Source organism: Macadamia integrifolia, unplaced genomic scaffold (assembly GCF_013358625.1).
Source record: "Macadamia integrifolia cultivar HAES 741 unplaced genomic scaffold, SCU_Mint_v3 scaffold205, whole genome shotgun sequence".
Classification (NCBI taxonomy): domain Eukaryota; kingdom Viridiplantae; phylum Streptophyta; class Magnoliopsida; order Proteales; family Proteaceae; genus Macadamia; species Macadamia integrifolia.
The window spans coordinates 670494-694828 of NW_024868480.1; the positions used below are offsets into that span (position 1 = coordinate 670494).

The 24335-nt window shown below is 37.9% G+C and overlaps 3 protein-coding genes across 4 annotated transcripts; 1 reads left to right on the forward strand and 2 right to left on the reverse strand.

Annotated features, from left to right (window-relative positions):
* Positions 1-2039: 2039 nt before the first annotated feature.
* LOC122065546 (mitochondrial import inner membrane translocase subunit TIM8) lies at positions 2040-5248 on the forward strand. The gene is made up of 2 exons (XM_042629362.1): positions 2040-2187; positions 4881-5248. The coding sequence occupies exons 1-2, from the start codon at positions 2140-2142 to the stop codon at positions 5067-5069; spliced, it is 237 nt and encodes a 78-aa protein (XP_042485296.1). The 5' UTR covers positions 2040-2139; the 3' UTR covers positions 5070-5248.
* Positions 5249-6580: 1332 nt separating this feature from the next.
* On the reverse strand, positions 6581-10589 carry LOC122065544 (double-stranded RNA-binding protein 3-like). Of its 2 annotated transcripts, XM_042629360.1 has the most exons (5): positions 10499-10589; positions 9834-10241; positions 8078-8325; positions 7718-7937; positions 6581-7628 (listed from the first exon to the last, which is right to left on the reverse strand). In XM_042629360.1, the coding sequence occupies exons 1-5, from the start codon at positions 10575-10577 to the stop codon at positions 6694-6696; spliced, it is 1890 nt and encodes a 629-aa protein (XP_042485294.1). In that variant the 5' UTR covers positions 10578-10589; the 3' UTR covers positions 6581-6693. The 2 variants fall into 2 exon arrangements, with proteins under 2 accessions (XP_042485294.1, XP_042485295.1); XM_042629361.1 differs by lacking the exon at positions 9834-10241.
* Positions 10590-13160: 2571 nt separating this feature from the next.
* Positions 13161-23186, reverse strand: LOC122065543 (probable protein S-acyltransferase 7). The gene is made up of 6 exons (XM_042629359.1): positions 22814-23186; positions 22602-22730; positions 18728-18910; positions 15832-16128; positions 14226-14459; positions 13161-14121 (listed from the first exon to the last, which is right to left on the reverse strand). Exons 2-6 carry the CDS (start codon positions 22701-22703, stop codon positions 13594-13596), a joined length of 1344 nt encoding a protein of 447 aa, XP_042485293.1. The 5' UTR covers positions 22704-22730; positions 22814-23186; the 3' UTR covers positions 13161-13593.
* Between the last annotated feature and the right edge of the window lie 1149 nt (positions 23187-24335).

Here is a 24335-nt window from a genome sequence, read left to right on the forward strand (position 1 = left end):
TACCTTCATCATTTTGAACATTTTCAACTCAATATATTTGTCTATCAATACGATACCCTCCACTTAAGTATTTATGCATTCTACATGTTATATATAACTTTTTTCAACTGTTTTTTTATGCAAAAGTGTATAAAAATGTGTTCCCTATCAATTTATGTGCGTATCTTTAGCGTATCTTAGCGTATCTCCGATACGATACGATACCCTCCGATACGTATCTTAAGTTTGACCGACCGATACGGCGACCGATACCGATACTTTAATCCTTGACCACACCCCTGAGAAATAAAAATTCCATGAATAATGAAACAATTTGCATTGGCCATAATTGCACCCATATGTTACCCTTCCCCCCCCCCCCCCCAAACCCCCAAACCCCCAACCCCCACCCTAAAAAATAAACAGTGGGGAACACAGACATTTTTTGTGGAAATAACTTTTCCTTTTTGTGTGGCAATGGTGAAGGTCTGAGGCTCACAATTTCTCCTGTCCATTTTTTGTTGGTAAAATTTTCTCCTCTGTTTCGGCTTTTTATTTTTTTTAGTCTATTTTGGTTCTCTATTGCATTCAACTTTTAAGTGATTTGAAAGGAAACGTACACACAAAACAAATTTTAGCATTTTTTGGAAAAAAAAACTAATTTAGTATAAATTTTAGGTAAAAAAAACAGCACGTAGTCGTTGAAATGAAGAATTGCACGGCTAATCTCTAGATGGCTTTTCGATTTGTGGCCATGGCATCTGGAGGAAAGGTACTATCTTCTTGTATATCTTGATGTCAAGCAACCACAGCTTACCTTTATGCTTCTCCTGTTTTTGATTGCCAAACAGTGTGCGTGATTTACATACTCTTATTGGATGATAAAAAGTAACTTTCCCCCTTGTTCATGAAACATGTAAACCTTGAAGGTTTGGTTTACATATCTTTTTGACTTCATTCCACACAAAAAAATCAGACAAATGGTTGACAACCTCCTGAGTCCGATATGAGGGGATACTTTCCCACATCCTCACATTATTGATACTCCTTTTCTTCTATGATCATGTGGATCCTTTAATAAAAGAAACCATTTTTTGCACTTAGATTGCCAATTGGTATGCTATGAGAGAGATACCGCTCACTCTAGCGGGAAAGGGTTTACAAACCTACTTGGTTTACATCCTCCTCTATTTGGAGTGTTGGGAATTGAGATATCTTTTCATGCCCTCTCATTTACTTAACATTCTTTTTTCTCCCTAACCATGTGAACCCCATATCGAAAAAACCTTTCTTGCACCCTGATTGATGAGATGTGACGTTTAATTTATTATTCATAGGATTAAATTTTGATCATTAGAGTTGGTAATCAATGGTATTAAAAACATGAGAAACTTAAACCCCTACATACATTGTCAGAGGAGAGAAACTACTCGAATCCGTATAATTTTTTCAAGCAATCGATTTTCCTCAAGACCCTAATGGCTTAATCCGAACCAAACCATATAAAACCCGAATTATCTTAACCTTATATAAACCGAATGAATCAAAATACATAAAACCTAACAAGGAATCAAATAAAACCAAACCGATACGGTTTAATTTCAGTTTGAGGTTATGAAATATATTTGGTTTTATTTTATAATGTTGTATCCTAAATCGAACCGAAACCGAAAAGATTGATATCCTTACTATCATCTAATTCAAGTGGTAGCCTGCAGTGGACCTTAGGAACGGTACCGACAGCCCAACTTCGTGGCCACCAATCGAGGTCTAGATAGACCGATCCAGCCCAATTTCTGATTTCCACAAGCATCGGCTAATATGGGCCAGGCCCGTATCCGCTGAATCGGTGACCGCCAACCCTGAACCGGATCTGGTGATCACGATCCTTGAAAATCAGCCCCGAGGTCCCTCTGCCTAAGAGATCTAACGCCGGTAATCTATTCTGATGAGATAGATTCTAATTTGACGGTATAAAAGAAGGAAGTGTGTGGCGGGTAGGTTTCGGGATCTCTTCCCACGTGGATGCGGGATGGATACCCTACTATAGTATATAAACAGATCCCCTTCCATTCGTAGCGGCCAAGCCGTCAGAACAGTGTAGCAAAGGTTTTAGGGTTCTAGTTTTGCTCAAGTGATTTACAAGGAACAGCGATTATAATGGATAATTCGTCTATGAACTCACAAGAGTTGGAGAGATTCCTAGACGTAAGATTTCTGAAACTTCAATCTCTTGTTCCTTAATTTCTTTCAGATTGTTCTTTGTTTGTAGCACTGCTCTTATTGATCGACTTTGTGATTGTTTTGATGTTGTTTTGTTGTTATAGGAGACATAAAATATGAAAATCCAAGTTCTAGAACAAATTTGGGGGCTATATTTTATTTGTTGAGTTTAATTCCTATTACTCTTGTCAGTTTCAAGTTTATCTTTTTGTTTGTGTTTCACAATGGCGAATAAATACTGGACTCATGAGTAACTATTGATCTATCGTGGGTTATTGATGCTAGGTTGTTATGGGATTCCAATATATGAATAATTGCAGTTGCCTGGCTTGTAACTTGGTCTGTGCTTGTTGAATATAGCACTAAAAAAATATGGGAACTGAAATTTCTGACATGAGTCTGGAAATTGGGGAATATTTTCCTAGTCATAGGAGTTCTTCTTCTGCATTGGAGGTGCCTGCCTTCTTGATGTAGCAATAGAAAGAGATGTGAACTGAAATTTTTGACATGAGTCTGAAAATTGGGGAATCATTTTCTCTCAGTTAGGAGTTTTCCTTCTGCATTTTAGGGATAAGAAAAATGAGGAAAAAACCACAAGGGGAGGTCTGCTTTTAAATATAGATATACCATTGAGCAAATGTAGCTTATGGTATGGCTACATGAAAAATAGAAAAATTATATTTAACGTTACATGATCATTGATGATGTTAGAGAGTCTCAGTAGAGCTTTATTTCCCACTTGACTGAAGACGAGTTTAAATGAGTGGTAGCTTTCAAGCATATGTGATCTCCAAAGCAGTATATGTAGTTATTCAAGTGTTAAAATTCGTGAAAGCTTCGATTTGATTCTGTTTAGTGGTGATTAGATATTAGAGAAAGAGTCCGTAGTTGTCATTATTGAATCCAGTGGTAGATGCTGTTTCATCCAGAGCATAACCAGCAGCTCCTTTGCAGGCGCTTTAGTCATTCATTTAGTTGGTTTTCAGTTGTTAGTGATGTAAGGAAATTTATGTAAGATGAGTGATATGCTTATTGAATCATCAAGCCTTTTCATGAAGGTTAACTCAATCTAATGAGATTTCATACTCATCAGTGCTTTGTGCCATCTTGGATACTAATACCCTTAGAGAGGCTTCCATTTTCTACCCTGGTCGAGTGTTTCATTCTCTTGTTCTCTAGGCTGGCCAATAAATTGCTTAATGGTCTTTCAGAGGGAAGTGAAGGGTGTCTAATTGGCTGAACTTCTGATATGATTTTCTTATTTTCTTCTTGTGCTGACATCTTTGCTTCATGGCACAGTGTTCTTGCTTCTCTAACAGTGGTGCTTTGGGTATTTATTAAATATTGACTATACAACAGTTTGTAACGCCGGTGTGTGCTTTGTCTTGATCCATCACTTTCGTCTCTCTTTGTCTGAACCTTGTTGTTTTTGGCCTTGTTCGTTAGGAGAAATAACTGTGTTTTCCTAGCTCACTTCTCTCTGGAATGGATTGTGGATGAAAATAGTCTATGGGTTGAGAACTACATCTTGCGGTTTAATTTTGTAGCACAAGCAGTTGTGACAGTGTACTGATTTAAATATTGATTTCCTTGGTTGATTTTATATTCCAGTACTTCGACATATATAAACTATGCAAAACTGAAAGTCTATATAACAACTAACATCTTTGTCTCATACTCTCATGCAATCAAATGTATATTTTTCAATTGCTGGAGAGTCTAATTCCCTTCTCCTTTATTTTTAACTTGGAGAAAGTTTTAATGCATGGTTGTGCAAGTGCATGACCGGCTTCATGGGTGTTGGATGGGTATGAATGCCGGGTCGAAATGATCCCCCCATTTGACGCATCATCGTCTGATGGAGAAGAACAGCAATGCACAAAAATATTCCCCTTGTAACTTTATAAAAACCAACAAAAATAAGAAACATCTACCATTGTAGGAAGATCCCTTCCAACTTAAGTCTTCCTTCAAAATGGAAACTATCTAGAACAGTATAAAACTGAAACTATTGCTGGATTGTAGCATATCTATCTAATCCTACAAAATAGAAAGTAAGAAGCCACAAAGTGAAACCCACAATCCCCATGGTAGGTGGAATATCTTTACTAGACTATTCCCCCGCTCAAATCTCCTCATGATTTGCATGGGCTTTCTACATACCGTATAGCTGTATGTGTGTTGCATGGGACCCATAGAATGGTCTGGGGCATCCTTTTTTTTTAACATGCAATATTTAGATTGGGATTTTCCAAATGATGTTTTCCCACCCGGGGATTGCCAAAGGCCAAATATCTGCCTGATCATGTCTTCCAAGTGTAATGTTATTATATTTACCTGACAATTAGGGAAGAAGTCTTGAGCTTTGAAACAATCTAGTGATCATATTGTTAAAAATGGTTAGATAATCGTGATTTAGACCACAGTTATCTTTGAGGTGGTACTTTTCAATGATGGGTACTGTTTGTGGATGCTGCATATCTGTTCAACTGGTCTTGGCATAGGACCCAAGCTGCACTACCTTCTGTTTTTTTGCTAAATCTAATCTGCTGTACTACTTTAGAAGCTGTACTTTTTCTCTAGAATTTCATCTGATCTGAATTTTGTTCTTTTTTGGTTTTGAGGTGGGGGGTGAATATCATCTGAACTATTTTAACATTGTGGTGTTGTGTGTACAGCAAGAAAAACAGAAAGCTATGCTAAATGAAGTTGTGTCAAAGCTTACTAGTGTTTGTTGGGACAAGTGTATCACTGGAAGTCCGGGTAGCAAGTTTAGCTCCAGTGAATCAACTTGCCTTTCCAACTGTGCAAAGCGGTATGTGGACATGACCCGCATCATTGTGAGCCGCTTTCAGTCCATGGGTTGATTTTTTACAAGTTATTTGAGCCATAACAATCAAGATATCTGGTCATTTTTGTGGCTTTACTTGTTTGTTAGCTGATTATCAGCAGAAAAATGCATTTGTAACATTGAAGATTGTATTTATTTTTGTCTGGTGTTAGAAGTTGCAATTAATGAGTCATTGGCTCCGGTTTTATTTGACAATATGAGGTTAATATGCTATTATTTATGGTACAACAATGGGTTTTTTTATGGTACAACAATGGGTTTTTGTTGCTTCTGTATATGGGGTGGAAGGGAAGATGATGTGCTTTCCCCAGCTCTGTTGGAAATGATGCACACTGCTGTGAGTTTGGAAGTTGAACGAATTCCGATCAATGAGTAGTTTCAATTTGGGAGATGTCTCTGGTTTGGCTAATGATGGTTCAAAAGTATTAGTGGATTTGTGATCGACAGTCATCAATGTATTGACGGAGGGCGGAGGGGGGAGGGGGGACATGAAAGAGGGCCTCTCTCTCAGTTCACCTGGAAATTGATAAGTCATGACCTGCTCCTAAATCTTTCTGGCATTAATCATAGATCATAGATTTATCAGAATCTCATATCAATCATAGATTTTGAGAACAAATTATGAAAAATACTTCAATTATGCCCATTGTCACACTCTTTCTATCGAACTTGCTTTATTGTCAGGCGAATTAGTGATTTGGTAGGCGGACTATTAGATAGATTTGGGACTTCCTCTTACATTACTTTTCTGCAACTTATGATCCAGTGTGCGTGAATTGAGGATTTAGGGTCTTTTGTTTGAAACCTTGCGATTTACACATATGTTGTTGGTTGAAACTAACCACTAGTGGAGGAAGCTATCGGAGTAAAGGATCATCAACAATGACATTCTAGTGTGTTGTTGCAGAACGATATCCAACAAATCCTGACCCTTATAAGGGTAATCAATCGCCCATCTAGAAATAGAATGGGCAAAAACATTCTCCGTGCTATAGACATGATGGACACAACAAGAATCAAACTTTGCTTAGGAACTTTATGTCTTCCACAACTGTGGAAATCTCAATAGGAGGAACCGAGGTAGGATTCCCAATTCATTATTATTATTATTATTATTATTATTATTATTATTATTATTATTATTATTTGTTGGTAAAGAAAAGGGTGGGATGGGGCTAAATGGGGGTGAGATATCTAATCTCTTTTCTCATCCCTTTGCCGGGCTTCTTCTCCTCACAGGAGGAGCATTAATGGAGAAGACAAAACTATTAATTTTCTGACCGCAACTTAACGCTCTACGTTTGTCACTCTATTTGTTTGCACTTGAGCCCTGCATTCAATACACTCACTACCCATCTGCCCACTCCACTCGCATCTTTTCTCAGATTTTAATTAAATGTTTCCTCTTTTTCAGTTTCCTTCTTCATTCTCATAAAGCCTCCTCACCCACTCATCTAAACAAAGGGTATTCATTCATAATCTCAGAAGACCCATGAAGGAATATAATGGATTCATAGGTAACAGAAATTTTAAATTAAAAGGGGTTTTTTACTTTATAGAAAGATTCTTCATCAAGCCAAAATTGCACAATATCATATGTTAATTACGGGTTTAAAATAGGATTATATTGTCATTGATGTTCATAACTGTAACCTTTTGAAATCTAAGCTCGCTGATGAAAGCTCTCCTTCTACTGTTTGTGTGGAGACCGAGGCCAAGTATTTGTTGTGTGACTGTGACTGTGAGGCTTCTTTCATCTGTGGGGTTGGAGGAGGATTCGATGATGGAGCCGGAGGCCTTGCAGGTGGGGCTGCGCACACTGGGATCACTGTACGAATTTTCACTGCCGGAGCTATCCCCTGTGCCTGTGCATGGAATCTTCTGGTGTTCAAGATATTCGGAATAGGGGGAGTTGCTGCAATGGGAGTAGAAACAGGTCCTAAATTGCTAGTTCTCATCTGGGTTCTCTGGTTACGGTAATGGGTTAATGGGAATGGCCACTGATAGCCCGGTGTTTGCTTGAAGACGCAACCGGATTTCGCATCCTTCTCAATTTGTTCCTCTGTGACATTTGATTTCCCATTGAGCCACTCCTCTTCATCTTTTTGATGTTCTTCCAATGGAGGTCGGATCTCCTGAATATTGACCTTGGATCCGTTTCTAACCTGTACTGTAATGGCCCTGTTTGATGAGTCAAGCGATGGCTTGGATTCTCTGGCAGAAGTAGGTAAGATCTTTGAGATTATGGGAGGAGGGAGAGGTGCTGAGAAGGAGTTCTGACTCTGGTTCTGCGTTTGGGTTGGGTAGATTGACGATAAATCAGAGTATAGATCCATCAATCTCCATTGCTGATACTTCAATGTGTTGTTATGGCAGGAAGAAGTGGAGCTAATATTGTTATCTCCATGACTCAATACCACTCTTCTTCTCTCATGGTTCTGATCCCTCTGTTTCAAGGTCTTGTTTTCATCTTTGGGCTTGTAATTTGATAGAATCCTTGCAACGATCACCTGCTCCTGTTCTTCACTGCTCTCGTTATCCTTGTTTGTCTGAGATGAAGAACCCAGGTTTGGCACTAGAAAGACAACGATAATCATTCTTAGTTTAAATGGGACACATCAAAATTCAAATATATGGAACAGGGCTGATTTCAAAAGAACTTACTTTGCTTTAAAGCAGACCAGGCAGCCATGGCAGCATTCTTCTCAGCTTGCTTCTTTGTTTTCCCCGCTTCTCCTCTAAAATTCATTCCAGCAAGCTCAACTGTGCAAGTGAAGACAGGTAGATGCCCAGGCCCTGATCTCACGGTGGTGTAAATTGGGAGATTCAGACCAGCTCTGTGAGCAGTTTTTTGCAGGAGGTTCTTATAGACTCCAGTCTCATCCTGTAGCCCATTAAAAGAAGGAAAGAAAATTGGGAACAAAAATAGAACCACATAAGGTTGTCCTTTCTATCTTTTCAACCTTCAAGAAAGCAAGAATAGTCTGGTCATCTATGGCTTTTTTCTCTTTTTAAGGTACTTACAAGAACTCTTGCAGCTAGAAACCTTAAAGGACCTCTTGTTGATAAGGTGTTGAGTGCTACCTCAGCTGCTGTATGCTCTGCTTGTCTGAGTGTGGTGCAATAGCTGGGGGCTTCAAAGATCTCACCATTAAAGTTCACAGAAGCCTTGAACCGAGGTGCATGATCAGGTCCTTCTCTAATACATGAATAAGAAGGGAGGTTGAAGCAACTTCTCTGTGCTAGTTCTTGCAGCTGGTTCTTATACATAACTGTAATGAGCAATACCCATTAAAAATCAAACATAAATCTAGAACCAAACCCACCATCCAGGCCATGGAAAATATTGAAAGAGAACAACCAAGGAAGCAAAACCCAAATGACCGAATCACCAAAAATGGCCTAAAACGCTACCAGAAGTGTAAAACAAGAGAAACTATACCTTTGAAACTCTGAGAAAAGATAAAAAACGAAGGAGCCACCAATCAGAATTTAAGAAAGTATGAAGAACCCACCTACACCACCACCTATTTGCATGTGTGTATGTTCTGGTCTCAGGAAACCAGACATTGATATGAGATCCTCGGTTCAAACTGGACAGGAGAAAAGGAAAAGGAGAGGGGGAGGGGTGTCTGAGTAAGAAATACAAGGCTATTGAGATGAAAATCTCAACAGGTCAGGTGGGGTCTCTCAACTCTGTAACAGTAAATGTTTCTGACCCTTCTGTTGCTGAAGAAGAGAATTGGATTATCCACTATTCCAGTCATCCAGTGTTGAGTGAAAACCAGCCATTGCCATTCTCATCAGAGCTCATGGCCATTAATTTTTTTATTTTTTATTTATTATTTTTTTTGGGAGGGGACATTGGGTTTGAGGGGGGCATTTATTGCATCAGGGTTCCAAATTAATGCATACAAGCTGGTCTTTGATTTAAAGGACTTATTAATATGTAATTGAATGCTCTTTGAGAGATTCTCTTACAGTTAGGATGGTCCAACCATTTAATTTAATGTCCTCTTAAAGATTTCTACCCTTTTTTTTCTTTTGTATTAAGGATTAAAGATAAAGACCACAGAGTAAGATCTGTTTCAACTTTCAACATATTGAAGTTTCAACCGTCTCTTGCCAATGCCAAATTAAGAGAGACTTGGGGTTAGAGCCATTTGAAGAGGAGGGCGGGTTCCTTGAGGATTTTTTACTCTGGAGAAAGGCAAGCAGTCCCTTGGCTACTCCAAGGAAGTTAGCTTCTCTGGGCAATCCTGTTGATCCGATCTTCTTGAAGAAGGGTACAATAATAAGTTTTCTGTCCTTGTTCTGCAACTGTTGCTCATCTCTTCCCAACCGATCGACTTGGTAACATTCTTTTCATCTTTTTCCTGAGTTGAATTTGTCTGGGAAGAGAATTCAGACATACTGCCGAGCTTTAACTCCTGCACTGTAACAGAGTACAGTTTCTGTGCATAAATAACTCAACAAGTGAAATCACTCTGTCATAGACCCTTTTCTTTTCTTTTTTTTTTTTTTTTTTTTTAATGAAGGGTACCATTTGTCTGAGAGGAGAATTCAGACTTTAAAACTCTGTATCGGTATCGGTCACAGTCAAAACCGATACGATACGGATCGATATTGGTAAGGATCGGAAATCGTACAGTTTTCCTGGATCGGTCATGGTATCGGCTAGGATCGGCCGAAATTTTTTTTTTTTTTTTTTTTTTTAAATCTAAAAAAATTGAGAGAGAGAGAGTGAGAGAAAAGTAGGTGGAAAGCATCAGTAACGTACAACACCCAAATTTCCGATACTTAACCGATCCAAGTTGGCGGAGTCTGGAAAGCATCAGTAACGTATCAAGTTCAATATCTCCGGGATCAAGAAGTCCCAAATTTTGGCACTCTTCTAAATCCCTTTTTAGATCTTCCGGCCCTAAGCGAGCGTACTCAGAATGACAGGGTTTGGCCTTTCTTTCTTCATCATCTCCATCAGGATTCGAGGACCGACTCTGAAGGAGCTCATCACATAAAGACAGACCTTCCACAAGCTGCTGAGAATCTAAAGTAAACGGTGATTCTCCTTCCCACCCTTTTGGATCTTCCTCATTGTGACCATAATCATGCACCATGTGGTTATTTTGATTTACCACATCTTGGTGATCTTGATCATCGAGCTTTTCCCATGCAACTCCCACCCCATCTTCAACATATGTAGTTTCAGGATGCCGAAAGTAAAAGTACAGAGAAAAACTAATATTAGAGGAGCAAGCACCGGAAACCCACCACGGAAAGGTTAAAAATGGGGTAAAAACAGAAAAGCGTGGAAGGAAGGTCAATCAATTTAATCTTAAAGCTTTTAAACTGGTTTTTAGGTTTTTGGTGAAAGATTTCCAGTAGCTTAACAAGAACTAGGTGTATTTAGAACTTCTAGAGCCGATTTCCAGTAGCTTTACATACCTGACCGATTTCTATGTGTATTTCTGCAGTCGAGATTCTCAAGAACGAAGAAATTTTCCCCCTTTCTTCCTTTCTGCATTCTTTACTGTCGTTCCGTCGTTCTGTTCTGAATAGAGAGAGTGACAAAAGTATTTTTAAACGGTATCCGATACTCAAGACGATACCGATACCCGTCTCAGGATCGGTCTTAGCCGATACCGATCCGATATTTCCGATACTCCCGATCCGATACCGATACTTGATTCCATTATTCAGACACACGGCGGGCTTTAACTCCTGCACTGTAACAGAGTACAGTTTCTGTGCATAAGTAACTCAACAAGTGAAATCCTTCGTCATAGACCCATAGTTGTTTTTTTTTTTTTTTAATTGCTACCTATCGGGTGAGACAAAATGGTATCTATCACAAGAAGGCAGCATTATCATTTCATGTGATTAGGAAAGAGAGATAAAAACGTGCTAGTGTAACTAACCTACTCTAATGGCTTAGAGAACTTTTTCCTTTATTTATTTTTTAGGTAATTATTGGTGTTGTTGGCAATTCGTATTACCATCCGCCGTGACCAATATTGTACTAGTGATATTGGTTACTAGTGGTATTGGTATAGTGAGGATTAAATAATCTAAAAAATCAAGATATCAATATTTTGAAGGGCAAAATGGTCTGAACCGTATCAGTATCCTAAGAGCACGTGTGGCACAATAATTTGTGACGGCTTTGGAAGTGGCGAGATATATTTGAGTAGTTAATTTTCATGGTTTGCCTATCTAAATAGACTGTTATTTAAAGTTGAGACTTGAGAGAGTGCAGAGAAAGATACATGAGATGCATGCCAATATACGAGAAGATATCCAAATAAATAACTAAACCCCAAGAGGATATGTAATTAAATTAGTCTTTAAAATATTACATATGACTAATTTAGATAATGTCTTCTCTACCCCATAGACAAAATGGACACATCCTCTATCCACGAGACAAAATAGGTGTCTTGTAAGGTTTGAAAAAATATCATGCGACAATAAATTAGTCAAATTATAGCACCTAGATGTGCTATGTGAAAAGGTGACATGGCAAATCCAACCATTAGGAATATAGACAATCATAGAGATTTGCCATGTGTCAAGTTCCAAACTCAAATCCAATCAAATATACTACCATGTACCCACGTCTTAGTATTTTTTTTCAGTTGCTCATGTATTAAAATACTCCCTTCTTTAGTCCTTAATCTATTAATGTTTTATTTTTAATAAAAAAATAGTTCTATTAATGGTTTATTTTACCACTTAGTCAACTCCATTTGGATTGAAACTTGACCGGAGATCTTTGGTTTCATTTATTTACTAAAATATCAACCCCATTTGACCTAATTTTGCTCCATGAAAAAGTATCATTTGAATTGCACTATCTAAAGAAACCACCCCCACCCAAGAAGATACAAATTGTCTTTCTGGGTAGAGAATATTTTGATTATGCGGCTTAAGATGACAAGTATTATCCTACATGACTTGGTAGTTTGGATTCTATTTGAATTTTGGGAATTAATTTGGATTCTATTTGAATTTTTGAAAAAGGTTTCCCCATAGTCTCAGAGAGATTTTTTATTTATTTTTCCACTCTTATATTGTGGATCCTTTATTGACAATTACCATTTCACGTATAACATCAGAGATTCTTCCTACACTGGTTACTTGGGAACCTTCCCTCCACCGTCAATTTTTTTTTTTTTTTTTTTGGATAGTGAATATAAAATTGAACCTCTCCTCACATTTTATCTACATCATCAATTATATGATACAAATTCTGATGATGAAAAATTAAAATCATATAATACTTTTGTCTAAAAATCATTTCCAATAGTTAATTGAGTTTTCCCACATAAAAAATAATAGTGAAAATGCTTGTTGGTTGGTTGGTTAGTCATGAGTTCGATTTCAATCCGAATCTGTATGCATATTCCAGAAAATTGTTTGGTTAATCACTCATCAGATAAGTATTAATCAACGGCTTTCGATATTAATGTACCCTCTCCAACGGTAACTTGAAAAATAGAAATTAAGTATTCAAATAATTAATATTTGATATGTTTTATGGAAACAAACATGGAATACTTTTGTTTAATTCTATTACTTTTTTTTGTATGGTATAATTACTACTACAACAACAACAATAAAGTCTTATCCCAACTTAATGGGTCAAAATGTCAAATGGATCCAAGCAAAGCCAAAAGAAAAAGAATCGAAGGGAACAGATTAGCGATAACATTAATGAAGTAGAACACAACTTAAGGGGTTTTACTACCTGGATCCTAGCCCTCCAATCTGATCTATTCGATACCACACTCGGGACAAGGCCTAATTTGTGCACGTCAAATATACCTGGATGAAATATATGATATGAATCATATGGATTTGTAGGATTAATGCATATTTCTGGCCAATTCTTGACCGATCCAGACCGAATGGAATCAGCCAGAACTGATCCAGAACCGATTCGGTTCTTCTAAACCCTGAATCAGAATCAGAATCAGATAACAGATGTGGGTTGCAAATTTTGTCAATGCTTATCGGTTGCCAATGTGCTCTGTTTTGTTCATTTCATGCATTTACATCACTGATCACAAGTACTATAGAGTCCAAAATCAACACAGGCACACAGAAATAAGAAAAAACGTGAGATTTTCAACAGGTGGACAACCAAGACAAGAGTGAAGAATAGTAACACGTATTGGCACACGATTCATTCCTAGACATACAATTCAACCTGTTCAACCTTCTACCAAACCCCCACCAAGCAAGTTCCACACCAAGAACCAACACAGCAATAACATGAACATTGACAAAGGAAGTGTAAAACTCGTAGTTGGATCCGATCCCCATACTAACCCTTTTAACATTTCTTCCATTTTACAAAGCTATGAGTTTGAAGCAGGGCATTCGGAGTCCCTCACTACCAACCTGGATCAATTTACTGATGCTGGTGGCCAAGAAACCATGAAAAATCTAAAAAACCTCACTCCACACCCACTACAAACCCTTCTCTCTCCTTTGTTCCATCCATTTCATGAATTCCTACTCCAGAGCCTAGAGTCTGTTTAAGAATGCCGGTTACCGGCTGTCTGATTAGCACTGCTGTCACCACCAAAACGGTTTGACTCACCTGCACCTGCTGCCAAAGCAAGAACTTCAGGTGATATTTCCCAGCTCCCACTTTTCCTGCCCCAGCTAGAGCGCCTGGGATGTATTGCACGCCCCTCTGTACTCTCTGCAGGAAGACTCCTACTTAAATCTGGGGATACGTCATCAAACCCACCATCCTTGTTGTTCAGTCTGTTGTCGTGGCGGAGCTGCCCTCCAAAATCACCAATCCCAGCTTCAGCTTCTCCCCATACTGGCTTCCTACCCATTTCTATGTCTCCAACAGCTTTACCCATGTTTGGACTCATAAAACCCCCACCAACAGCGCGTGGAGGCAATGCCGGATCCCGTGGAACCTTGGCCCTGAAATTATTCTTAGTTGGAGGAATGCTGGTGCAGAATATTTCCTTAAAGTTCTCAAACAGTCCCTTGTTATATGGGTTGGCTCGCCGATCGTATCGGTATCTGAAATTCTCATACGTGGTCTGCCATATCACAGTGAAACTCCGTAATAAAATGAACTTTGGGAGTTACCCAAAAAAACAAAAAAGTTGTAAACTATATGATCTTGATCAGGACAAAGTCTTACCTGGTTTGTACTAATGAGATATAAATGGAACACAGTAAGGCCACCAACAAACCATACTGCTATGAAGGTGTATACTATCAGCACAATGGATGCAGGGCTCTTTGTCATTGCTTTCCAGATTGATACGTCATCATAATCCATGATCCTCTTGATGTAGACCCAGCAGAATCCGAATACATACATGCAAAGAAGAGTTGTTGAGAAGACAAACATGAAGAAGAACCTGTAATTCCTCTGCAAATGCAATCATCATACAGTTTAGATTCATGGATACTGGCAACAAATAACAAAAATAAAATAAAATAAAGTCCTGATAAGAAAGGTAATAGGGGTTCAGGCTGAATAACAGTCAAGAGAATATCAGATTAGGGCGGCCTGTTCATTGGGTTTCAAACCCGAGTGTTTTCCCTTCCCATGTTTCAATAAGCTTATTATGTATTGTTTTAACTCTCTTGATATGAGCAGGACTGATTTGAAGAAACTTTCTAATATCATGTTCAAAGCTTGTTATCAGATTTGGAGCCACAGAAATAAGGTTCTCTTTGCTTCTCAATCCCCAAATCCAGGCCATATTCTGAGGTTGATAGAATATTGGACCATGGATAGGAATGGGGAAAACTACTATGAGATCTGGAACACACAGAATTGGGCATCACCATTGCCTAATTCAATTCTGTCCCTGTTGGTCTCGGTCTATTCAGCTGGAGGAGGAAATATATCAGGGTGGGCATACTCGTTTTTTAAAAAATAATGAATGCATCTTAACCCGAGCAAATTATGTCTTGACAGGAAAGGTTGGTGAGGCAGCTGCTGAGGGACTTCTAGCTGGTATGAAGCACGCAAAGAAGGAAGGATGGAATCTGGATTCTGTTTGGAGTGATGTTCCAGGTCTAAAGCGTTTTTGGTATAAAGGCAATATGGACCACCTTAGTTTTTGGCTGTGGGTTGCTATCCACTTTCAGTTCGAATTGGAAGCCTTACGTCCTAAACCTATGTTTTGTATAAAATCTAACAATATCAGTTTAGTTTATGTTAAAGCTAGGGCTAAGGAGGCTATGGAAAAGAAGGCAGTCGTAACCACTGATATGAACAATTTCTAATTGTTAGTTTTTATAATATAACATTTTCTTTCATTAAAAAAAAAAACAAAACAAAACAAAACAAAACAAAAAACAAAGAAAAAAACAGGTAGAGAAGCATCAAATTCCACAGTCCACACCAATCATGTTCCCACTTCCACTTTTACTATTTAGTGTGATTTCATCCCCAATGCCACTCATACCGACTTGATTCTATAAAACTTTCACACAGGTATTCTTGTATGCATGTTTATTATTTCGTCACATCCAACATGATAATCCTTAGAGCTTAACCATGCTAAAGAACAACATCCGATACAAGAGGTCCAACAACTGGTCATAATCCACTTAAAGCACCAGGATGACCTTCCTAACCATATTATAACTGTTTCCAATGGTGAAGAAAAAGTATCCATGAAAATTCTTACCAACTGTAAGTAAGAAGATGATAACCATCAACAAAATTAGTGTGGAAAGGTAAAATTCAGAGCATTTTATAAGTAACGCATGGGTGTGCCATCCCTTACCAGCCCAATACACTGTCCCACCCAGGGGCAATGGTGGTCAAATCGTTCAACACAGTTATTGCAGATTGAACAGTGTGAACAGCGAGGAGGCCTATAAAGCATGCAAGTGTCGCAGTACTTGATCTTAAAAGTGATGCCATTAACAACAACATCCTTCATACGAGGCAAACGTAACTGTGGAGTCTGCCCACCACCAACTTCAGCATTCCCATCAAAGCCTTCCGGTTCTGGAGGGTGTGCATTTCGAGGTATAATACCAGGATCTCGTCCAGAGGTTAACAGAAGAAGAACTAAAATCTGAGAAATCAAACACATCCATCAGTTGACATTTAAAATATCAATTAATAATCTTCAGTCTTCCACCCCACCGCACCCCCCACAAAAGAAAAACTCTCTGATGGGATTATATTACTGTATTAATCTAATTAGGGAAAATATGAGTAAATATAAGAGAAAACAATTGCAGAACCCATTAGCTTTCCCAAAAGGACTGGTTCAACTTTTAGTTTCCACAATATAAAATAAAAGATGCACACGGTATCATATTCAAATTTACGGAGGTCAATGGTTTTTTTGTAATTCTTTTTTCAGTTTGAAAGGTTCATTTTATGGTACTTGCTTCAGCAAGAAATGGTCAATACTCAATAGGGCAAGACAAAGCTATGTAGCATATGCAACCAAACAATTCCTAAACTGGAGAAAGACGGAAAGGAAAAGAAAAGAGTTGTTCAGTTCTTTCTTAATAATACGGGGAGAAACTAACCAGAGGTCATTGATTTCAAATAAATGAGTTCCCAAAAGATTGGATTAAAGGTTCACTTCAAGGCACACAACCAATCAATAACTACAAAAATCCAAGTAAAAAAATGTCTGGAAAAGGCAAGACCCAATGCAAAGCCAATTGGCTTAGATGTTATATCCAACACCATTATTGGGCATATATACGTGCATTTCAGGAAGGAAGTATGCACATGAAATAGCAGCATGTAGAACATTGCTGATTCGCCAACAGAGGAAGAATATGTGGGTGAACTTGTGGAAATTGGACGGTGGAGAGTACATAAACAGATTACGAGCATGTCAAGATCACTTATAAACAACCAATATAGGAAAGAGCAGAGTCACATTTTGAGCAAGACCCTGAGACGTGCATAACCCTTTCCACTGAGAAAGATTTCCAAATGACACTAGGGGCAAATGAATTTACATTATTTAGCAGAAAATTCACCCCCCCCCCAATTTTAGGTGGTATGTTTTGAGTTGTTGCTGCCTTACTTTTAATGCAGTTGGGCGATGGAGGGGGTCTTTTTGATTTGGGAATTTTCCTATTTACTTTCCTTTTTGGTTTAGAAATTAGTTTGATAGTATTTTAATTTAGATTTGATTTTTATTGCTACATAGGGTAGTTTCTATTTTCAAGTAGTTGCCATTAATTGTCTGATTTTTCTTTTATATTGGACATGTAATCGATGGAGTTTTTAGATTTTTTTGAATAATTGAATGAAGTTGAAGAATTTGGGTTTGAATCCCTGACTGCCGATCCCTCTTCCTCCTCTTTGAAATCTTCTAATCTCTTTTCCCCTCTCCTATTTTCCTCTTTAGTTCTTCTTCTTCATCTCCATTACTTTCTTCTTTATTTCCATTTTTTTTTATTTTTCAACTGTTGGCTACTGTTCATCATCTCTGCTAGGCGGTGATACCTAACACAGAACAAGAAACTTGATACACCTTGTCCATTACCGATTGACTCTGAGATTAGGGTCGAAGGTTGCTGCCTTGGAAGCGACCCAAGCCCTAGAAAAACAACTCCAAAGTCTTTCGCAGCTGTGAAGAATCAAACCTGCAACAGAGTTGAAACCCTATCTACCGCCAGGGTCTAATTCAGGCTCTTCTCGCAGCCTTCCAGCCTGCCATTCCAAGTTCTTGTCTTGAGGGTTTGTTAGAGCACCTTCCTGGGAGTCTTCGATTGAAGTTTCAGAGCAAACCGAGACCTGCTGAGGAACTTCTCTCGACCTTAAGCTCTCCCATCTCTTCCGCCCCTATTTTGGATCCTAGGAGATAACACAATCGTGAGTTGCCCCTTTTTTAGTCTTTTAATTCTAATTTACCATTATGCCCTTCTTTTGGTGGTCTCTAATTCTTTCATATCCCTTGTTCCTATTTTACTTCCTATTGTAGCCCCATCAAATCACTATTAACTCCTTTTAAGTCCAATCTCCCAAATAGCTCATTAACTAATTCTGGTTATGTACAATTCTGCCACCCCCTTTATAACTTCAGATTAATTACAATTCTGCCACTTAGTTGAAGCTTGATTTCAATACAATTGTTATTGGGTGTTGCCTTTGTTTTATTGAGTGTTTAAGTGGGCCCTAGGCGATCCGATTCCTATTCTTGGAACCGGATCCGCATCAACTTTCTTTTTACTTTTTTATTATTATTTTACCCTCACACGGATCAATGTGGCCAACCCCATTTAGTTGGGAAAAGGCTGAGCTGCTGTTGTTGCACTTTTCATCTCAGATTCTCAGTTAGAAATTAGATTCCGTATCCCCACTCCCAAAGAAAGAGAAGAAATCGTTACTTTCAAGGTTTATCCAAATATTCGCCTAATTTGTTTCCATGAGACCAAAAGATCAAGCAGGTTGCATAATCAAAGGCAAATATTATTCAATCAATTGCCTATTTTGGCTGCAAGATTATAACATCGGCAAAGATTTGCCAAACATTGTCAATTTCCTCCATCAGAAAATAGATTGTCTCTAACCCCCTTTCCCAATTCTTAATGAAATAAGAGAATGTCGTTAACATGTGCGAGCTAAGTAAAATAAATAGTTAGGGAAAGGGTTCTCTGAAAACGAGGCATTGCCTATGCCTAAAACAAGACAATACTCACATATAGTGTGAATGCAACAGCAACAACCATTATTGATATTCCCAAGTGGTGAGAAAAATCATCCATCAATTTTCTGGCAACGAAGACGCAGAAAATTACAACAGGAGCAGCAATAAGGAATATGGTTAGCACCAGCGATCTAACATCTGGACCAAATATAAACCTTCCTTGAAGAAAGAATATCTGCATAAAAAGAAACCATGCCTTGATAAAATATCCCGAGTAAAAACATATTGTGGCACTCCACTGTAAGAAATCCAATCTGCCAAGAATTTAAAATTACACATGATCTAGAGATACAGTATAGAAAAAAATTAGCCAAATTTCCACAACCATGATGGTGTGCACACATACACCAGAACGAATAAACAAATAAAAACCCCAGTAAGAATTCTGCACCCAGCGCTGGGTCCCATGTCATAGGAGAAAGAGAAACATCTCAATATGAAGTGATTGGTAAATTTAAAGTCATTAATTTAAGGCTAGCTAAAGCAAGATTGGTGAGGGAGATCTTGTCAACGGTACTAAAGTTACTGAATCATATTGAATCACCAGGAATAATGTAGAAACTAGACTAGGAATAAGTTCAACTAAATGTACATTTGACTGACAAAAAGAAGCTTGCAATATTAGAATGTTTACCATTGGTCAACAAATATACCTATGCTCCAGTTATTATATTATTTGGGGCTGGAAGTAACTATGTCATCCCCCTCCAGAATTAATACACGTGGCATGAAAAACACAATCCCGAAAAGTCAAAGTCCAGGACACAGCCACTCTTTCACTAGGTCTATCTCCAAGGGGAAGCCATTAGGGCACCAGCAGGTAAACTAGACGACGGATCTGGCGATGAGAATTTATAGGTCAGTTGGTGATATTGTATTCAAGCCACAATCTATAGAAGCCCAGGAAAAGGGATTAAAGAATAAAGACCCTTCCAAGGTCATAGTCAGGCTTTTGACCAGCCAATTAAGGCTTTGTTGGTCCACTCTGGACCCCTTGCTGTCATCTTTTGACAAGGTACAAAATGTCAGTCCCAGTCATCCAATTTATTTTTTTTGGTAGAACCAGTCATCAATTCAATCATTATGAAATGGAAAGATTTCAAGGAAATATGAACAATTTAGGAGTACTTTAAAATAATTACTGAAGGAAACAATACAGAAATGATAGAAAATCTAAATAAATTAATAAACTCCCAAAAATGATAGATAAGCACCTATATATACAACTATACAAAGACATCATCCCATAAGCATGAGTTTCACTCTATATTCAAATTCAACTAAGCCTTGTCCCAACAAGTAAGGCTAGCATCCACTCTATACAAAATAATAATTCAATATAGAAATACCCCCATTGAAGCAAAAAACTTCACAATAATGTAATACATGACACATTTGCAGTATTTAGCTTTCTTGTTTTTCCATGATTTTTGTGTCAGATTATATAAAAATACAGTCTATGGTAAAGAAAAATAAAATATATGTGCTGCATATTATTATTTAGGCAAAACGACATTAACTTGTGAGAAAATATAACATAAGGATGCAACTATCCTCAATCTTTCCACTATCTATTTTATTGACATTGAAATTTCACATGATTTTTCAATATTTCTGATCAAATATGGTATGGGTCTCCTTCTCATGATGGTCATTTCTAAAACAAGTAAAGATGCATTCACTGGTAGGAGGTTCCTTGAAATACTCTCTTTAAAGTCATCAAAACCACTAATAACTCTGGTAACTTAACTGCCCCTATTGTCATTGGAGAATTTGATGACATTAAACCCTACATCCTAATACCATGGCAATTTCAAAACAGACCAATGCAGTGTAACCCTGGCATTCGAAATCAATCAGGTCCAAGGTTCTAAAGTGAAGGTAAACACAGAAATCTTTACTCCACCAAAGATTGCAATATGTCTGACCAGATCAATTATCTCCCCCCACCCCCTGAAACCATCAAAGAGGATTGTGCTCTTTAATCACCCTCCCAGCTGACCACAAAATCTGAAATCTCTAAGATTGGTAATTACTTTGGTCAAGATACAAGAATTGACATTAGATTGCTCCTGTCCCATAATGTAGATATCTTATTGATTCAAATTAATTTCTCGAAATATTCAATGATTTGATCTAAATCTATAATTTGATTTTCCAAGTCTTTGTATTTCTTTACTCAACACCTGAAATTCCAAGTCCCTCTTCCCAATCTGACTGGAAATAACATATCACTGATGCAAGGAATTTAGTATTAGGATTGGATCAGGCTAGTTCTACAGGAATCAATCCCAGCCGATACTGACTGGGACCAGCAATATTCCCCCAAAGATTGGCCAGTATGAGACTTAAATTCTTGTAAATGCTTGTTAAACATAAATTTTCTACACCCAGTAGATATTTTCTATTGCCTCTAAGGTCAAACAGTTTAAGACAAATTCTTGTTTGCTCATCAATGATCAAATATAGGGATTCTCAATGTAAATACTGATGCCTCTCTATTTTCCTCTAAAGATTAGCTAGATCCCCATGTATTCCGCTGCTTCGTGTACTAGAAGTAAACACCAAGGCTTAGTCCAAATTAAGTCCTACCAAATCCCTGCACATACGCTAATGATAACAGGATGATCTAATACCAACTGATGATAATATATCAAAGAGAAACTAAAAAGGGGTATCCACACTCCAAATGGTCATGATTTATCACTGCTACAAGCCTACATCATTTGGTATAAGGTACAAATATGTACCAGAAAGGGAGAAACACCCATTTCCAGCTATCAAAGGCGAGAGAAGACAAGTCTCACTGTGTAGAAACAAATCACCCAGTAACAGTTTTCCACAAAAGAAAAAAAAAATCTCCTTTGAAACAGCTGAATTGCCTGACCATCTAAATCAAAAGGGAACATCTTTTGGCAATCTAAAGAATGGAGAAGTCACCCACTGATTTTTAGGCTTACCTTAGCCGCACATCAAACTACAGTGCAGTGGACTATGGCTAATCCTAAACAATGACATTCAACTGACAGTGGAAACATAGTTCCATATGGTTTTCCCAGATAATTATTTATAGAGATCCAAAAGTTTATGGGAAGAGTAACAAAGGATCTGTGGTCAACGTTTATGAGCTTCCATCAGAGAAACATAAACCCAAGCAGGAATTTTGCACAACTGTTGAAGCCATGTCATACCCAATCGTCAGTCAGATAGGTGTATATCCTATCCTCTACTACTTTGCAAAATTCAACCAATCTCCTTGATACACAAAACTAGATTTTGCGGATCCTGCTCTACATTGCCACAGAAGAGCTGACCAAAGCCTCCAATCTAAGGGCTTCTTTTTGGAGGAAAACTAAAACGTCGGGCACTAAAGGCCAAACAGAGAATATCGAGTAGCTATTGCCACTAGTTGCACCTGAGTCATACCAAGGATTCAAACTTTTTAAACCACCAAACTGAACGTTATCTTCAGATGATAACTACATCCATCTCCCGCTGATCCGATAAATTCAACCTGTCCTGTAGATACACTAAATAAATTCTCAGTCCGCATACTTTCCACTCTACCAAAATCCAAAAAGTAAAGCAGGGAATGAAAGGAATCACAAGGAGTTCAATGGCGCCTATAATAAAGTTGAAAAAGAAGAGAAGTAACCAAAATGAGAACTTTTGACGCCATGTTCCAGAACAAACAAACAGAAATAAACGATAGAATTAGGGTTACCAACGTGAAAGCAAGATCTTTTCGCTTTGTAATTGAAGGGAGACGATAAACCCCAATTCCTCGAATGCAATTGGAAATAAAAATAGGAAGCCTTAGAGTTAATCTTAGCAGGAATAAAAGGGAAAGAAATCTGGGCACTTACATTGCTGCCTTTCCAGGCCTCGTAAGTCCTGAGGATCTTGGAGCCATCCCCTCCGGCGGCAGTGTTCAGATCGGAACCCTGAGGAGGAGGAACCACGTACATTTTCTTGCTCCAGATCCACCAATGTCACTATTAACAATAAAAAAGAGGGAGTGAGAAGAAAAACAGAAAGCAAAGTAAGGCAGCAGTCTCTATCAGGGTTTCGACTTTACATCAGATCCTGCGGGGAGCTACGACCCACTGACGCGTCAGATTACGGATATCTCCGACGTCGGGAAATAGTCGCCGGAGGCCATGAACTTTCCGCTGCGCACGGATTTTGATTCAACTATAGCAAACCTTTCTTCGTTATTGCCTTTTCTAAGTCAGAGAGATGACCAGGACACGGTCTTGACTCATGAGAGGAGAAATCACACTCTGACTCTTCCATCCATTCTTTGACGATTTGACATTTTCAGATGGTTTTTATAACAGAATTAGGGAAGAAAATCTCTCTCTCTCTCTCTCTCTCTCTCTCTCTCTCTCTCTCAATCACACACTCTCTGCATCGGCAAACTGCAAAGTGAGAAAGGGAAAGGGAAGAAAAAAGAGGAAAAGGTACCTTTTTTACAGGACTGCAGGAGAAGAGAAGGCAGAAAAGAGAGGGACGGGTTCTTGAGAGTGACGTGGCATATATCTATTGGAGATCTCGATGGATACCAGTCTTTGTGGAAACTGGGGGAAAAAATGACCTCGTGTGGAATATAAAAAATCAGGAAAGTCCTTATAAAAAGTTAAAATTTATTGATTTATAAAAACAAAGAAATAAACTCAAAATATTGGAATAGAGTAAATTGCAGTGATCTCCCCCAAAGATTTTGACAATATCATGGCACCACATTAGAGAAAAGCATTGTTACCGTTCTCTTTAGACTAACAGTTGAACTGAAAACAACTTAAAACGTGAAAATATCATTTTAACCATGCCTATATAAGAGAGCTCAAATCTTTCTTCTACAAAATAGCAAAGATTATAAGAATCCATGAAATATTTTATTTTTAATTGACGGATTTTTGTAACTATTACTTACGAAATCCAAGTAATTGAAAGAGATCAGCTATTTTTCTTCTTTCTCCTACAAAAAATCCAACCATAAATGAAAGAGACCAGATCTATCTCTCTTCTTTCTCTTCTTTCTCTTTTTTCTCTTCTTTCGACCTGAGCAACAACGACCTGGGCAGCGGTGACTTGAGTGAGGCTGACCTAGGCAGCAAGGGTAGTAGTCCGTTCTTTATCTCCATTTTCTTCCTATCATCTGACCTACGGATCGCCCATAATATGGTTTTCTATCTGAAATGAGTATAAAAATGATGCTTATTCTTTGTATTTTACTCTAAAATCAATTGTTTCTCTTACTAATGGAGCATATCATTCTCTGTTTGAAATCCTAACTTACATGTCTATGTTAAAATAAGCAAACTGTTCTCTATTTTTCATGAAATTATGTATGGACTTTGGTTTTAGAGTAAAACTTTTTCAATCTTAAGGTTTTCTTTCAATCTAGGGTTTTGAAATATGAATTACAATAAAATTATTTCAATATATTTTATTATTATTATTTTATATGTAAGGACTTTTGTGTTAGAGTAAAACTTTTCCAATCTTAAGGTCTTCTTTCAATCTAGGGTTTTGAAATATGAATTAGAATAAAATTATTATTATTATTATTATTATTATTTTATTATTTTAAATGT